General features: G+C 32.3%; 1 protein-coding gene and 1 pseudogene across 2 annotated transcripts; both read left to right on the forward strand.

Annotated features, from left to right (window-relative positions):
* Positions 1 to 4,816: 4,816 nt before the first annotated feature.
* On the forward strand, positions 4,817 to 9,423 carry LOC140665139 (uncharacterized). 2 transcript variants are annotated; one of them, XM_072890891.1, is made up of 9 exons: positions 4,817 to 5,026; positions 5,158 to 5,549; positions 7,327 to 7,469; positions 7,559 to 7,631; positions 7,714 to 7,897; positions 8,107 to 8,393; positions 8,571 to 8,731; positions 8,789 to 8,913; positions 9,000 to 9,423. In XM_072890891.1, the coding sequence occupies exons 3-8, from the start codon at positions 7,450 to 7,452 to the stop codon at positions 8,886 to 8,888; spliced, it is 825 nt and encodes a 274-aa protein (XP_072746992.1). In that variant the 5' UTR covers positions 4,817 to 5,026; positions 5,158 to 5,549; positions 7,327 to 7,449; the 3' UTR covers positions 8,889 to 8,913; positions 9,000 to 9,423. The 2 variants fall into 2 exon arrangements, with proteins under 2 accessions (XP_072746992.1, XP_072746993.1); XM_072890892.1 differs by lacking the exon at positions 4,817 to 5,026 and having other exon boundaries at positions 5,110 to 5,549.
* A 6,171-nt stretch (positions 9,424 to 15,594) lies between these two features.
* On the forward strand, positions 15,595 to 17,551 carry LOC140665138 (uncharacterized; annotated as a pseudogene).
* Positions 17,552 to 17,813: the final 262 nt, after the last annotated feature.

Genomic DNA, 17,813 nt, shown 5'->3' on the forward strand with positions numbered 1-17,813 from the left:
CAGAAATATTCAAAATTGTGATGCTAAAATATATAGCTTCAGTCTTTTATAATTTGCACTAGATGAGAGTATACATATATTAATATCACATTTTATTTTCTCATCTTCTTTTCACTAAGTCATAAATAATAAACCGCATTTCAATATACAGGGTGAACCATTTTAATCCATCCGAATATCTTGAAAACCAAGCCCGGGAGAGAAAAATGTTTCAGACAAAAGTTGTATGGTTTTGAGAGGGCCATAAGATGGTACCATTGGTTTGACCTTCAAAAGTCATTTGAAGGTCACTTCAAGTTTTTTAAATGGAACACCCTATATATTTTTACATATTCTTGTAGCTCATCTCGAGAGCTTTCCAAAACACTTATGACAAAGTATTTTTCATTAAGTATTTTTTGAGTTATAAGGCTTCAAAGTTGCAGTATTTGCAGTGTCCATCTGCAAATTCAAACCGTTATTTTGTCCCTTTATAAAAAGCATTTCAGAGATAAGTTTTTTAAATATATTACTATCTATTCGGCCAATGAACGAGCAAATTAAACTAGGTGTTCGTCAAAATAGTAAAAATTTATTGTAATAAATTACATTCAAGTGATAAACGTTTCGACTGTACGCAGTCTTTTTCAATACATTATAAAACTAATACCAAATGCTGTTATTCTGTATGACGGGAAACAATTTCAAAAAAACTTATAAAATTACATATCTAAACGTCAATTGTCTAAGACACCGCGATTCGCACGCAAGGACTATAATCTTTTTATCAACATCGCAAGTTATTGATGAATGGTCATTCCCTCGTTGGTTGAAGGCGAAAAATTCAATTCATTCTTCAACTACAGTCTAAGTCTAATTGGTTGTGTAAAAATTGCGAATTCTATAAGATATCAAAATTACGTTAACGTTATTGTATGAAGTCAAAAATTCTTTCAAAAATGACCAATTAATTACCGTTTTTTTTTTTTAAATTCCAGTTTAAAACTTACTTGTATGTTAAATGTATTATCTACACGTTTTCTTGTTAAAAAGAGACATCTCTCCCAACCTAACCTCCAACAAACTCCACGTTATACTGTGTAATAATCTAAAGGTCGAGGTATAACCTTTATTATATTTAGACATAACAACATTAACCGAAATTATTTCTGTGTTACAAACAAGTTGTTATTTGTTTTTTAATTTTTCTAAGATGTCAAAATAAGCTTCGTTTAACAGTTCCGTATCTTTATTTAAATTTACGCCCTTTTGTTGCTCCTTAATATGCAACATCTCCGAAATGAGTCTCTTATGATAATTAGCCTCATAATCCAAAATTTTGATATCATCCCAGTTAAATGTATGTTTTTCATTTAGAATATGTTCTAAAATTACCGAGTGTTTATTTGAAGTCAATTTTATGTTGTTGATATGTTCTTTTATTCATGTCCGTAATTGTCTTTTTGTCTGTCCTACATAAGACGCGTTACATCCATTGCAACTTATCTTATATATGACATTGGAGTTCATCATGCCGAGATTTTTATCTTTTTGTAATTTACTTTTAATTAACTTTTATAATTTTGTCTAATTTATTAAAACATCGGTACCCTATTAATAAATCAGATTTTTTAATCGTGGAAACTAACTTTTCGGAAACATTTTGGACATATGGAATCACAAAAATTTTTTTCGCTATTTCGTCATTGTTATTATCAGGGTGTTTTGTTGGTTTTACTTGGTTTATATTATTAAGTTTGTTGGAAATGAGACTCTCAATTCTTCTATTAGTCATTCTAAATATCATATCTAGAGGGTAACCGTTGCTTAGTAATATATTGATAATCAATTCAATATTCTTTTGATGAAATTGAGGATGTGACAATAACAGGGCTCTATCTACCAAATTATAAATAATGCCTATTTTTTGGCAGAACGGATGACTCGAAAAGAAAGATAAGACTCTGTTTGAAAAAGTTTTTTGTGAAACCAGTCGATGTAGATTGTATCGTTTTTTATCTTAATAGATAGATCCAAAAAACTTAAGCAACGGTCAACCTCACATTCTACTGTGAATTTTAAACGATCGTGATAACTATTGAACGCGTTTCCAATTTCGGAGACCGAATCTGATGGAACGGTCATTATAATGTCATCAACATATCTGTAGTACAAAGATGTGTGTAACTTTAACGAGTTAAATACTGATGTTTCCAAGTTCTGCATGACCAGATCCGCAATCATGGGTGATAATGGGGATCCCATGGGGCTCCCACATGTTTGTTTGTAAATTTTGTTGTTGAAAGTGAAATATGTCGATGTTAAGACAAAATTAACTGTAAAAATGAATTCATCATGTGGCAAGGTAGTGTGGGTTTCTATGTAGTTCCATATTTTGTTGATGCTGTTGATCGCAAGATCCAATGGTACATTTGTAAATAGTGAAACTACATCTAAAGAAATCCAAACATCCTTACTATCAATTATACTGCCTGAAAGTTCACTGTATAATTCAAAACTGTTGTTCACATGGCTTTTTGCTTTCAGCACGCTGTTTAGAAGTATTTTATGTATGAACAAAGCTAATGAATATAATGCTGTATTAATGGACGAGACAATGATCCTAACTGGAATATCTTCTTTGTGTATCTTAGGGAGACCATAGGCTTTTGGTAATAAGGAATCGCTAGAATGTAGCCGATAATATTCCGTTTTTGAGATCAAGTCTTTTTTTAGCCAATTTTTTAACAAATTGTTTAAATCTTTCTCTATTTTTACGCACGGATTGTTTTTAATTACCGAATAACTATTTTTATCTTCTAGAATTGTCTCAACTTTTTTGATATAATCTGTTTTATTTAATGCAACCGTAACATTGCTTTTGTCCGCGCGAGTAAACATAATGTTCGGGTTATCGAAACAAAATTTATTTGCTATTTTTTACATGTCAAGTAATTTCTGTTGTGTTGTCTTTTTTGCTTTTGTTATGCAAAAATTTATTAAATTGAGGAATGGCAATGTTACGTATTGTCGGTAGATTTAATACATTATTTCTTTTTTCCCCGCTTTCAATATCTTTTATGAATTCATGGATAGCTGTTTTTTGTTTTTATGTGGGAATCAAAAATTGCTTCCCAACTGTAGGAGATTGGAAACATTTGGAGGAATTTCTACGTTTGTTCAGATTGATAAACCAGGTATTGTTATAAATAAGTAAATAAGAAAGAGGCAATAGGAGCGAGAAGATGTGAATCAAATTATAAGTTTTTTATATAGGTGATGTGTCGCAGGTATATTGACATTAAGTACATTAGTAACATTCTATAAAAAGACGGAAATTATAATAAAAATCTGAACGTTTCGATTCATGTTTTGAATCCTTTTCAGCATAATATATAAAATAAATAAGTAAGTTATAAATAGATAAAAACGAAATTAATGAGAAAGCATCGCATAATAAAGGCGTTAGCAATGTGTAAACTAAAAATCGTGATCGTATTCGCATGATTAAATGGATCAATGCCTTAGAACCGTTGTACATATTTGTCGCATGTTAGTTGTATAAATTACATATATATAAAACGATCCAACTTGTTCGGCTCTTTTATTGTACGGCTTGCATAATAATTCCGTGAGGCAATTTTCCGAGGTTTCTAGACCGAGGGAGGTGTGCAGTTAGATTGAGGGATTAAGTCTGTATTAATAAAATGAGTATAATAAATACCTGTTTCTAATAAAGTTATTTACCGCTACTTTGTGTATAATGGTGGTGACTCAGAAAAAGCTTACAGGATATGCATTCCGTTTGCGTGTTGTTGAATCTGTGATATATATATCGCGCAACTGATATTTAACGTGTGGTTATGCCGATGGTACAGATGGTAATGAGCTCAAGGGCGAAAAATACATTTAAAATGGAAACCTCGGAGAATTGCGGGATTATTATGCAAGCCGTACAATAAAAGAGCCGAACAAGTTGGATCGTTTTATATATATGTAATTTATACAACTAATATGCGACAAATATGTACAGCGGTTCTAAGGCATTGATCCATTTAATCATGCGAATACGATCACGATTTTTAGTTTACACATTGCTTACGTCTTTTTAATGCGATGCTTTCTCATTAATTTCGTTTTTATCTATTTATAATTTACTTATTTATTTTATATATTATGCTGAAGAGGATTCAAAACATGAATCGAAACGTTCAGATTTTTATTAATTTCCGTCTTTTTATAGAATGTTACTAATGTACTTAATGTCAATATACCTGCGACATATCACCTATATAAAAAACTTATAATTTGATTCACATCTCCTCGCTCCTATTGCCTCTTTCTTATTTACTTATTTACTTATTTATATTTAATAATTCGGAGCTCTTTCTGTAATCTTATTATTTTAACCCAGGGATTGTTAGTTTGTTCTAAAGGATTGTTAGTATTCCTAAAAAAATAAATCTTTTATTGTAAAAGAAAACTCCATCAAGTATTTTTACATTCTTCCAATCAAAGTCGTGATTGTATTGTAGCCTATGATTCGTAATCACTGAGTTGCTAGTAGTATTTCTATTTATATGTAGTTTATGTTCCAAAATTCTAGTTTTTAATATTTTGGACGTTTGTTCTATATATGATGCATCGTAATTAGCGCAATTAATTTTATATACCACATTTTTAAATCGTTCGGGATGTTATCTTTATGTACTTTAATGAATTTATTCATTTTATTTAGATTAACGTAGGACAATTTAACATTCGTATTTTTAATAATGTTTAAATTGTTCAGTTACAGACGGTAAATAAGAGATAGTAAAAAAACAAAATAAAACTCTTGTGCTCTATTGTTAGTGGAATTCTGTTATAAATTAGAGCCTTTAAACGTTGATTGATGACGTTGAAAATTAAACTGAATGAATAGCAGTTGTCCAGAAGAATTCTAACGATGAGATCAAAATTTTTAGAATGGAATCTAGGATATAAAAGAATGAAAGCTCTATCCACGAGTCCAATGATCGTGCCTCTTTTTTGGCAGTGTGATGTTGTGAGTATAATAGTTAAGTGGTATCTCCCAGAGAATGTAGGTTTATGGAACCAGTTAAAGATTATGAAATTATTTTCAACCATGAGTGTTACGTCCAAAAAATTGATTTTGTGATCTTCCACCACCTCTAGAGTAATCTATCGTGAAAAGAATTAAAAGTAAAAAGAGTTAAGTCGATTGAAGGAACTGCCATTAGGATATCGTCAATAAACCTATAATATAATGGGGAAGTAAACCGTAATATGTTTAGAGCTTTCTCCTCTAAATCTTGTAAAACAATATCAGCTATAATTGACACAGAGGAGAACCCATGGGAGTACCAAATGCTTGACGTATATAACGTTATTGAACGTGAAGAAAGTGGAGTTCAGAACTAATTTTATTCCGTTTAAAAATTCCGATTCAGGTAAATCGCAACTGTTACGTAAAAAATCCCATCTATTAAAAATGCTGACAAGTCCAATGGAATATTTATAAATATCGAGATCATATCCAAGGATATCAATTAAATATCGTCATCTATGTAAGTATTTGATAAATTATACTATAAATTATACTTACAAGATCGAAACTATTTTTGATGTGACTAAAAAGAATGGGAAAATTGTTGATCATAACTTTATGTAAATATAAAGCGAGAGAATAAAGGGGGTTATTTATGGAGAATACGAATTTTTTATTCTCTTGTTTCTATAATTACAATCGGTATAGAACGCAGAGAATTGTATACTGAAAAAATTGTATTCTCTATTTTAGAAGAATTTCTTCTAAAGCGTTCTTTTAATAAAATATTCTAAAAAATTCAGAATATTTCCCTCTAATGATCTTTTGTTAAGAATAGTATATGAAATAAAGAAAATATTCTAAAAAAATCAATATATCTCAATATATTGTTAAAGTAATGTGAGGTTTGGAACACGCAACACGCAAATCATTAATAGAGAAGCTCCATATAGCACCAATAGATTGCAAGAATATTTTATTGCAAGATTGCAACATTGCTTATAAGTTGCGAAATGTTACTACAATATTACTGCAAGAATGCGGCAACAGTAAAATGTCCGCTTTAAAAAATATTGCAATGTAATATTATGACAACATTACTATGCAATGTATTTATAATAATATTAGCATAAATAGAACTTCCAACTTGTGCATAAATTAACAATGATTTGAATGCAGATTCAAATTATTCAGTAGTTGAATTATTGCTGTAACCTCCACGGGATCTAATATTTGAAAAAAAAGCTCAAAATGGTCTTGCGACAATTTATAAGTTAATAAGTATTGTAAAGGTGATTCAGTAGTCGACGCAAATTTATCAAATATGGCTACGCAGTTTCGCATTGATACTATGAGACTGTAAATATTTAATTTTCGTTTCGTTTCCAAAATTGATTTATTATCAACACGAAGTGATTTTACGTAATTTTCATATTCCATAACTTTTGCTCGAACTTCAGTAATGTTGCTCCTATAATATTTAGTAGTATCTATTATTCTTTGTGGTCTTTATATCTTACATGTTATAAAAACTTGAATATGAGTTAAGTCTGAGCACACCACGTAGCGGCAAACAAAGGAACATGTATATTATAAAATAGATCTTTTTTGTCTTGTCGAAAAGATGACTAAAAAGATGACTAAAAAGATATTTTTTCGTCGACTAAAATTAATTATGACTTTTAGAAGACATCTTTTAGACATCTTTCAAAAGATGACTTTTTTGTAGGCAAAAAAATATCCTTTTAGACATCTTTTAGTCTTGTCAGAAAGATGACTTAAAAAAGACATCCTCTCGTCATCTTTCAGTATTATGTGCTGTCTGGGCTATACTGTGTTGACATATTATGCGTGCGCCACTATGAACACTGAACATTGAACAGACGACGCACATTATAAAATTTAGCACACGCAGCGCCGCGGTTTACGAAGAAAGTTTCTGCAACATTGCTGGATCATTTCGATGAAATATTGCAATTGTATGTGTCTGTAATATCCATGCACTATTACATTGAAACTTGCAATGTTGCAACGTTCCTGCAATGTAACTGGAAGTTTCGGTGCTGTATGGGCTGTTACTGACACTGATTATGACAGTGAATACTCACATCAGAATCGGATAAAAAAAGAAGCAAATTAAAGTCAAATTGTGAACCAAACAAACATTTGGCTTCTTTTAAGAGCATTGCCCATTTAAAAGAGCTGGCATATATATATATTCTGTATTTTATCTTAGTTACTCTACATATCTTTATTTTTACTGTTTTTAATTTTGTTTTTAATTATTATTGTTTTAGGATCTTGAGACTTATTTAAGGAATTATGACCTGAGGTCAGAGATAGCGGTTGATAATTATAAATTAAAAGGCGTATTAAATGAGAGAAATCGATCTTCTATAACAAATGCTGTAGTCCATGATATGTTAAAAGTGAACTATGTGTAAGCCTCAATAATTATTTTGAAAGAATATTAGAATTAGCAGCTCCAGTAAATATTCTCATATAAGTTAATGTTTATTTTTTATGAAGTTGCAGACCATCTCACTTTGAATACGCAAAAATAGTAAAGAAGATATGTGCTCTTTTCTCTTCTGAGGATCCAGTAAGACATTTGTTTTCTATAAATCTTTTTGTCAATGTACCTAAGCAACTGTAACATTACTGAAAATTTTTTTATCCCACAGGCTATTTATTATATTCCTCCTAATGAAACGCATAAAAATGCCCACGGCAAGCTACCTAATAAGGTAAAGAATCTTGAACATGATTTGCAAAAGGACACTAGAATTTCTCTTTCTTCAGTGAAATGTGTCTTAGAAACACTGTTTGATGAAAAGACAAAGATTATTGACTCCGTTCAGTTAGAAGGTAAAGTTTTCCTCTCATTTGCAATATTTCTAAAATCAAGATAAGCCACGATTATAATATTTTGAGTATTAAGCATTTTCTCATTTATCTTATTGTTAGGAATAAATAGTACTTTCAAGAAGTTGATAAATTTCTAGCTTAATTACAAAAATAAATAAATGCTGGATTAAACTTTATCTTTAAATAGCATTCTTTTCCTATCATTTTAGGAAGCATTAACAGAAAAGACTCTGCCGTAAAAACTGTTATCATATGTTTAAAACATGAAAGCTGGAATTCTTGGCCTCAATTGTTGATGAATTGGTCGGTGACGCAGGCTCTTAGACGTAAAAGATTGTTAGACACAAGATCAAAGTCTCAGACCTTAAGAATTCAGTCTGAGACAAGTAAAACTCAAGAAAAAAACAACGATAAAAGTGAAAATGAGAAAGAGCAACTTGTCGATAAATATATAGAAAAATGGGATATCTTGAAACTTCCCAATGGATACCTTTTAGTAAGTGTATTATGAAGAATTTTCTCATAAATAAAATTAAAAAGATATATATATATATACATATATATATATACAAATAAATTATATAAAATAAATATATAAAAAAAATAAATATATAGATAAAATAAGCTTATTTTATTCTGCAAAGTGCTAATTGATTGTCATATTCTTTTTCAGTTAAATCAAGATTTTAAAGAGCTTTTCTCAGGTAGAGAAGAAGGTCTATTGTCAAAGTGGGAAACTGCAAAAGAATTAATAACTGAATTGGCAGAGATCGAGATTCCTTCCTCGGATATTTATGGAAGACATCTGTTGAAGCGATACTATAGTTTCTGCAGGTAAATACTACTTTTAATTTCTTTTTCTAGTTTTAACATTTCCTAATATTTATACAGACAAACGGGATGTAATCGCATTATATTTATTACCATCTTTGTGCTGCAAACAAGGGCGGAGAAGAAGCACAAGTCACATCCCATCAGTGCAAGAGGCTAGAAAGTTCTTTATTCTCCATGTGACTGTAAATAATTTCTTTTAAATTATATTTATTTTTAACTTTCATGTTTTTAACTTCTTGGAAATTAAATAGATTTTTTCTACTTTTAGATTCCAGGAGACCTGAAGAGAGCTGTTAAAGGGCATTGTGCCCACCTCAATGCCATTGGAACCCGTCTCCAGCCGATTTTCATAGTTGTCGGACAGACGCTAAAAAACATAACTGCAACTTACATTCAAATTGATAGTGTTCGCTACAAACTAAGAACACCAGTGGCAGCCCCGGATGCTTGCTTGAAAGCATACCATGCTCTAGATGCAGCATATCCTCAAGATTGCAAGGCTGTGTGGTATTTTGTGCTGCACTATTTTTATGATTTATATTTAAAAGAGGACGAAAACATTTCTCGAGTTGCAAGTTTGATAAGCTCTCTGAGAGGACTTGTATGAAGAAAGGCATAAAATACAAATTTAATTCTCGTAACATAATAACTCGTAATTTTCTATTTAGTTTTTTAAGCTTTTTTTTAAGTCTTTTATCGGTTGCAAAAAAAGAAATATGTATATTTGTAGTGAATGTCGCGCAGTCCTGCGTTCAATAGGTGCACTTTGCACTCTTTTGCAGATAATTCATTCTTTAAACATTCTTAGCATTTATACTTGTGCTCAAGATGATTGTAGTAGAGAATATGATTCTGTCAAGTCCTTCAGAAAACATTTAAGAAAAAGACATCCCATCACACTTTATCCAGGTATCTAAATGGTAAATAATGCCCTGTTAGCTATGAATGTCATTGATATTAATCGTGAAAACGCTCTTGCAAATAGCAATCCTCTGATGCCTATGAATGAAAATGTACCTAATAACTTGCAACAGAATGATGTGAACATTAGACAATTTCATGAAATAACTATTTTAAATTTTCAAAACATTTTATTTCAGTCATCTTTGGCTCTTGTTTCCAAGTTATACAATAACATTACTCTCAATCGAACTCAGGTACAGAATATTCTTGATTATATTAAAGAATTTGCTTCAAGTGATTTCCTAGAAATGTTAAAGAATAAAACTTTCACTGTGGTTAGGGATAATAATGTACCTCAAGAAGAAATAGAAGATTTAGATGCTATGTTTGCCGCAATGCACAATATATTTTCAGGTTTTAAAACTAAAACTCAACAAGTGAATGCTCTACAGCATAGTCATTGTTATGTAGGTCTCAATTCATATATTATAGGTGTAGGTGAGAAAATGAAAAAAAAGTAAGAGGTAATTTAATTTTGACACCAGTTGAATTGACTGGTCAGTTTATTTCTATAAAACGTACATTAAAACAGTTTTTGGAATTGCCTGGTCTTTAATGCCATAATGAGCATTATCGAAAATCTTAAAAATTCTGAATCCTTTACAAATGTTATATAATGTCCTCTGTAGAAAAACATAGAGTGAAATTATTTTGAAAATCGTATTGTTCTGCCTTTAGATGTATATTTTGATGACGTGGAACCTGACAATCAAACAGGTTCCCATTTAGATGACCATAGCTTGGGAGTAATCTATTATCGCATTCCATGCATCCCACAATATTTGCTTTCTTTATTGAAAAATATTTTTGTTGCCTCTGTTTTTTTAAGTGATCATAGGAGTGGTCGTAATAGAGAGATATTTGCACCTATTATTAATGAATTGAAGGATCTAGAAACAAATGGTATTGTTGTTCAAACTGAATGAGAGCATACTGTTTATTTTGCTTTGTCAAATTCTAGGAGATAATTTAGGGTAACACGTTGTGACTGGTTTTGTAGAATTATTTAATGCAGATTATTACTGTAGATTTTGTAAAAGGCATAAAAATACTATGAGAAGGCAGTTGAGAGAGAATATTCTGATACTTCGTAATAGAATAAATTATGAAAATGATATACTAATTAATAATGTTTCTCGAACAAAAATTAAGAATCGTTGTATACGGCATGTTCTAAACTCTTATCATGTTACTGAGAATCTTGTGTGCGATTTTGTAACGGCACGCCGTTACTAACGGTCTCGGGGCCGAACGCCCACTCAATTATTAAGACTCGGCGCCTATGGGCGCCCCCATCGTGCACATTACTAGAATTCCTCCCTCCCTCCTTCTCTCGCCCTTCCTCACTCCCTTCCCTCCCCTCCCTCCCCCTCTCCATCTCACTCCCTCTTCCCCCTCTCTCTCTCTCTCTCTCCCTCCCTCCCTCTCTCTCTCTCTCTCTCTCTCCAGACGGTGCCGAAGGGGGAGCAGGCTCCCGGATATAAAAGCCCGACCGACCGACGCACAGTGGGTTCAAATCAATATTAGTCGACCAAAATTTCAAACTTTCCAGAAAATTGATATTTGATTATCATAATTAAATTAAATATCTTACATATATGTTTGGCGATGTTTAGTTAGATTTTATTTTTAATTATTTAATCATTTTCACGATAAAATATATTTAAAACACATTAAAAAGGATCAAGTATATGTTTATTTATAATCATTTTTCTTCCCATTAGCATCATCCAGTGCTAACGACAAGGACGTTGGAAGAAATGTAGCCCCATTTTTGTTGTTTTTTTATTCTTTTTTAATGTTTCTTATTTAAAAAAATTTTTTTCGTTTTTTTACTGCCTTTTTTTAATACCTTATTGGATTTTTAATCATAATCATCGTTATCATCGGACTCATCTTCCTGATTAGCAACTTCAGGTTTTAGTAGGTTTAAAACAGCTGTAGAAAAAATTCTATTTTTTTTAGAAAAGTTTCGTCTCAAAGATGTGATGTAAGGATCAGATGAAACAAGCAATCTTTTAAACAAATTTTTATTTGTTGCTACTCTTGCACATTTTCTTGTGTGGTGTTCTCTAAAGTATCGACAGTTTTTATTTCTTGCTTCTTGAGCTTCTTCAGAGAGGAGCCCAAGTGGGAGAATGGCTGTCAATACTGTTATCTCACCGTGATCCAATAGCTTATGTACAATTGGAGGCATAGGGTATCAATTGTAAAGTTTCCTGTATAGATCTGCAGTTTTTTTGCAATATTTGCTGAATTTAATGGAATCGATTTCAAGACCGGAGGAGATGGCTTTCAAAGTAGAAAATCGAACGATAAGACCTTCATCAATGCCAGTAATTTGATTGGACACTGCTGGATTCTCAAAAAATCTACGAACAGTGTTGCCATCATTCGTGTTTCCACTTCCTTACTTTGGGATATCTACAATTAATGCCAGTTTCTGTCGGAGCTAATCTTGAATAATTTTTTTTTCAAATTCTATTTTATCTGTTCCCTTGATGCACCATTTTTTCAATGTGATTCTATAAGCAATATAAATTAGACATTCGAAACATCTTATCAAGCAATGAAGTGGAGCGATGTCAAATGATAAAGCAGATTCATCTATGTGACGATTAGATAGATCAAATTGTTTCTGATCTTTACCCAGCCAAGCGTGATTGATCATTAAAAACAAACTAATGCAATGCATGAGTTGTTATATGTTTGTTGTACGTTTGCTGACATCGAATTAAAATGCGCTACTGAATTCAGCAACATGAGCGCATATTACAAACAATTAATTTACGAAATTTTTAAAGCAAACAATCTGAGATACTGAAACGTTATATTGTCAGCAATATGGTAACATCTGATGATTTGCCATTTCGTCTACAGCTGACTACAGCATTATGATAGCAACAATACATATATAATATTCCCAGACAACATGCATGTCTTAAAGACGTATTAAAGACGTCTTTTTTATGACGTCTTTAAGACTTGACCAAAAGACGTCTTTCTGACGTCTTAAAGACATTTGTAATTTAAGACGTCATTTTTAAGATGTCTTAAAGACGTCTAAAAAACATTTAATTTAAGACGCTATCTGAAAGATGTCTATAATACATTTTTTTGCTTTATCGAAAAGACAACTTAAAAAAGATATCTTTTCATCATCTTTTTATAGTTGTTTTCTCGACAAAGCAAAAAGATGACTAAAAGATGTCTTTTCGGACAAAAAAAAGTTCATTTTCTTATTGCTATGCAGCGCTGCATGAGGTATCTATTTCGTATTTAAAATTGAGTTACCAAAAATATATAAAATCGCGACTAATAAGATTATTGTAACAACCATTTTGATCAATTTCATTTCGGATAGTTTCTATCCAAATAAATAAAATTGTAACATTTCGGGTAGATTGTCCGAATAAGTAAAGATTATTCATCTTAAAGACGTCATAAATACGTGTTTCTGATAATAATCTTTTAAGACGTCTTAGCAATTTTAGGATGTCTTTTAGACGTCTTTAAGACGACATAATGTTAGCTGGGCAGAGACGTAAAGTTAAAATTTCTTATCCTTGAATGCTTAATTAATAAGAATTTTTAACTTTTTTCTGTCTTACTAAAACAAAAATTACATGATTGATCCCTTAAAAAATTATCGTCACATTATCAATGCGGTTAATCACGGATGACAAATCGATGAATATAGATTGTCATCAAGTTGCTGTCAAGTCTCTTGTTTGCTGACAGCAATCGATGTTACCATATTGCTATCAGTTTACTGTTCTGAGAATTAGAAATCACATGAGTTCAACTCGACAAACATAATGCTGTCGCACCTTGTCCCTAGTTTTTCAAAATTAGTTGCTGCAACGGTTATCGGCAACATGATTGCAAAATCGGAACATTTGGTTATCTGGATAGGTGTTGCTTTGCAAATGTAACACGTCATACTGGAAGTGTTTTTTAACGCATTCCAGACTTTTCCGTCAACCATAGTCAATAACATTTTAAAATTCACTGTAATGTTGAATGGTTCTTTCAGTTGCAGCGGAAGCAATTGATTTATCTGCGAAGTTATATATTCTTCTTCAGTTTTAATAACGGCCACAGTTTCTTTCAAAAACTGAAAATGCAAAGGTCTACAATATTTTACTGAAGACGGACGAGGATTGCTCCACAATAAGGATATGTTCCCATTTGAAGACACATATCTGAGCTGTAACGGAACGAGCCATGTCGCGAAAAGGTGATGATTTGAAACTTCCAAACCAAAAGAAGCGTATTGCTTATATTCGGAATGTCCAGATGAACCGTCAAAGCCCCATTTCACGATCAATTTAAGTGTTCGTACTGATATATCCAATTGATTCAAAACTGTCTCGCATGTTTGAAGCAAACGAGAAGCCGTATAATTGAAAAGAGATTGTAAGGATTCTTCTGCAGAATCATCAGTGATTTTAATTCTATCAGGATAACATTGCTTCTTTGTCTATATATTCGTTTATAACTAGGATAACATTGCTTCTTTGTCTAAATATTCGTTTATAACTAGGATACAAATCACTTTCCAATTCCTTTGCTTGCAAACGCATCAAATTATACTGAAATTTCGTAAATTTTCCTTTTATCAGTAACGATAACGATCTTCCGAATATTGACGTTTCTCGGTCTTTTTTTTGGAATAGATGAAGATAATATATCATCTGCGATAAAATTAGCAATCTGCCTTTTACCCACCCTTATGTAAACCCATAGCTGTAGTCGATGCGATTTCTTCAAGAGAATGAGATGATAAGAGTTCCGAATAAGAGTTTCGTCTTTTCGTTTTTTGGCTTGCATTTTGGAATAGAATTTTTGGACGTCCACGCTTAGCTTTATCGAAAAAAGCAGATTCCTTTACTTCAATATCAGAAAGTAATAAATCTGGAATGACAAATTCCTTCTCTAGCCAAGATTTTGATTTTTCGATGAATACATCTGAACTTTTTCGTAATTTCGATTTTCGTTGCATAATTTTATCGAGAAAGAGATAAATACAATTGTTTAGATCTTTGTCAATAGAAGGCAAACATTCTGAAAAGCCTATAAAATAAGGCCTCTAAAAAATTTCGCATGAAAAGACGGTTGAACATTCTTCATTGCCTCATACAGCTGAAGTCACGTAAAAGAAACCATGTTTCAATTTTGTATTATTTTAATATATTAATTCTTAAAACAAATTTTTTTGAATTTAAATTAGTCAATATTTTAAGGATCCGTAAAAAAGTTATTGTAGAAAAAGGAAAATTGAGAAGCAAATAAAACGTTTTCTTCCAAAAATGAAAAATTCGAGTAATAAGAGAATAATAATAAGAAAGAAAAATGTGAGATAATTAATCGGACAAATGTGATTTAGAATATTTAATTATAAAAAAAAACAAAATGCAATATGCAATCGAAAAGCATTTTGTGTGTGGTGAGAAATTGACAAAATACGAAAGTTTCATAAGATATGTAGGTTTACATGAAAGTCGCGTATTTTTCTGTAAAACAGCACGTACACGACTATATATTGTTATATATTGACAAGCGCTGAGAATCGCTTGATCTATTTTTGTACATATGTTTCGAAGGATATACGCTTTAAGATAAGGTAATCCATGGAAGTCGATGGAAGTTTTTTTGTACAACACAATGTGATTTGTTTTGAATTCCAAATAATAGTTGCAGAATCTGCAATACTGAAGTAATCTAGATTGACAAAATAATGAAATAAGCAATTTTTCGGAGACTCATTAGTTGATAGATTATAGGAAAAAATGTTTTATAGATCACGTTAACGTTATGTTTAAATAATCATTGTATGTTTGGATTATTAATTTGAATTGTTTAAGCGATGTTAAATTATAAATTGAGTTTGATCGTCGGTATTTCTCTCGGATAATTACATATTTCATTAAAACTTATATTTTTATGTTTATTCACTTATTAGGAAACATGAAAAACATATGTTCAATCAAAATTCAAATTTTTATCTTTTTAAATTTTGGCCGGTTAATATTGATTTGAGCCCATTGTGCGACGACTCGACACCTGTCCCGATCTTGAATCCGACCGGGCAAGGGGTACGCTCTGAAGCGAAGTCGGCAGCTGGATTCGATCCTCTCCTCGAGTTTTCCTGACCGTCGATCCGGAAGAGAGGTGTTCCCTTCTTCTATCGGGTGCTCCCGGTGACCGATTTCACTCCCGACCCTGCGATCCGGAAGGAGGGTGTTCCCTTCTTCTGTCGGGTGTTCCCGGCGACCGTGACTCCGACGAACCGTCGATCCAGGAGAAAGGTGTTCCCTTCTGCGACTGGGTGTTCTCGGCGATCGACGCGCGCCCGAAAGTCGCACCGCGATTTTGCCCCGACCGCACGCGCTTGCGCTAACGCACAAAGCCACATTACGATCTTCGCATGCCTACGCGCCTGCGTTGCCCGAACCTGTATCTACGCCTTCATGTACGCCTACGCTAGTAAACCGCTTGCCTACTTGTATTGCTTTGTAAATAACTTGCTTGCGACCTGCCTCTACTGCGAATCACTCGCAATCCGCTTGCGCATGTAAATAGCCGTACACACTCGTCTGCGACACCCACACACACACACACACGCACACCATTGTAAGCAACACATACTCACAAACACTTTTGCATATAAAACACACTAGCACCTGTAAATATAACGCCTGAATAAACGCTTGTTAACCCGACCGAGTTCTCGTCAATTGGAGTCTTCCCTTTCTCCCGAACCCTGGAACCGACAAGCTTGTCCGAGATGTTGGGAAAGGTGTACCGTTACAATTTAATGCATGATTTTTTCGAAGAAGTATGTCATTATGACTTATGTGCTATATTAGACTATCTCATCAATCATATGGAATTTTTCAACCTTGAAACTCTCAATAATCGTGTTCAGAACTTTGATTATAGTGATTCTGGTGACAAACCCTCACTTATTACTGCAGATCACATTTGCAATCAAAAATTAAAAATGTCTTCATCCGAAATGATGTTTTTTGTACACCACTTTGGTTTAATGATTGGGGATTTGGTGCCAGAACGTGATGAAGCTTGGAAACTGTACATAGTTCTTACTGAAATATTAGGCATTATAACAGCTCCATATGTTAGACAGCAGTTAATTGAATATCTTTCAACTTTAATTGCCGAACATAATGAGATGTATTGTAGATTTTTTAATAAAATCTTAAAACCTAAACATCATTTCATGGTGCACTATCCCCGTATTATGAATTTGATAGGACCAATGATAAATACCTGGTCAATGAGGTTAAAAGGGAAGCATCGCCCTGTCATAAAGAGAGTAGCAGACAATACGTGAGTTGCCGTAAAAATCTACCTCTTTCAATTACAAGAAGATACGCACTTGCATGTTGTGCAAGGATCCTGAATAAGCGAGGCATCTCAAATGACGTTAAGTACCATTCAAAGGAGCGCAGATTAGCAAATTGTGATAACTTTGAAATGTTTCAAAATATTTTACCTGATAGATTAGAACAATCTCTTGCAGTCAAAGAAGCAGTCATTTGTGGTACCTGTTACAGATCTAATATGGCCCTTGTTATTAATTACGGGGAAGACTTGCCTATTTTTGGAAAGTTGTGTTGGATAATGAGGTCACAAAATGCACAAAAACGTCCCTTTTTTCTTTTGTCAGGATTACGGACTGTTAGTTTCAATGAACACTTGCACTCCTATAAAATTAGGACCATTCCGGAGTGGTTCCTAGTTAAGTATGGAGGCCTTATATCTTTTTATCCTTCCACTGTTTACATAGGATCTGATGGGAACAGTTACGTTACTTTTAGGCATATATTATAATTATAAGTATACATTATATAAGTATAATTATTTGTATAAGTATTTTATGTACTTTTTCTTTAAGCAGCATTTATCTGTAGTTTTATATTATTTGATAAATATTTTGTAGCGGGTTATATAAAATATATTATTCGTATTTCATTTGTCTACTTAACAATTGTCTACATTTTGTAGTTTTTTCCTGATCTGGTTTAAATACAATAAAAAGAATAAGAAATTACACAGGAATTAGAAGTAAAGACTTAAGTAGAATAAAAATAAG

The sequence above is a fragment of the Anoplolepis gracilipes genome, chromosome 4 (assembly GCF_047496725.1).
Source record: "Anoplolepis gracilipes chromosome 4, ASM4749672v1, whole genome shotgun sequence".
In the NCBI taxonomy this organism is placed as follows: domain Eukaryota; kingdom Metazoa; phylum Arthropoda; class Insecta; order Hymenoptera; family Formicidae; genus Anoplolepis; species Anoplolepis gracilipes.

What these genes read in the sequence shown, in the direction of transcription:
- LOC140665139 (XM_072890891.1), top strand. Translation starts at nt 7,450, where the DNA reads ATGTTAAAAGTGAACTATGT. An exon ending in ATGTTAAAAGTGAACTATGT is followed by an intron (nt 7,470 to 7,558) that starts GTAAGCCTCAAT and finishes TTTTTTATGAAG; the next exon opens with TTGCAGACCATCTCACTTTG. An exon ending in TTTTCTCTTCTGAGGATCCA is followed by an intron (nt 7,632 to 7,713) that starts GTAAGACATTTG and finishes TTTATCCCACAG; the next exon opens with GCTATTTATTATATTCCTCC.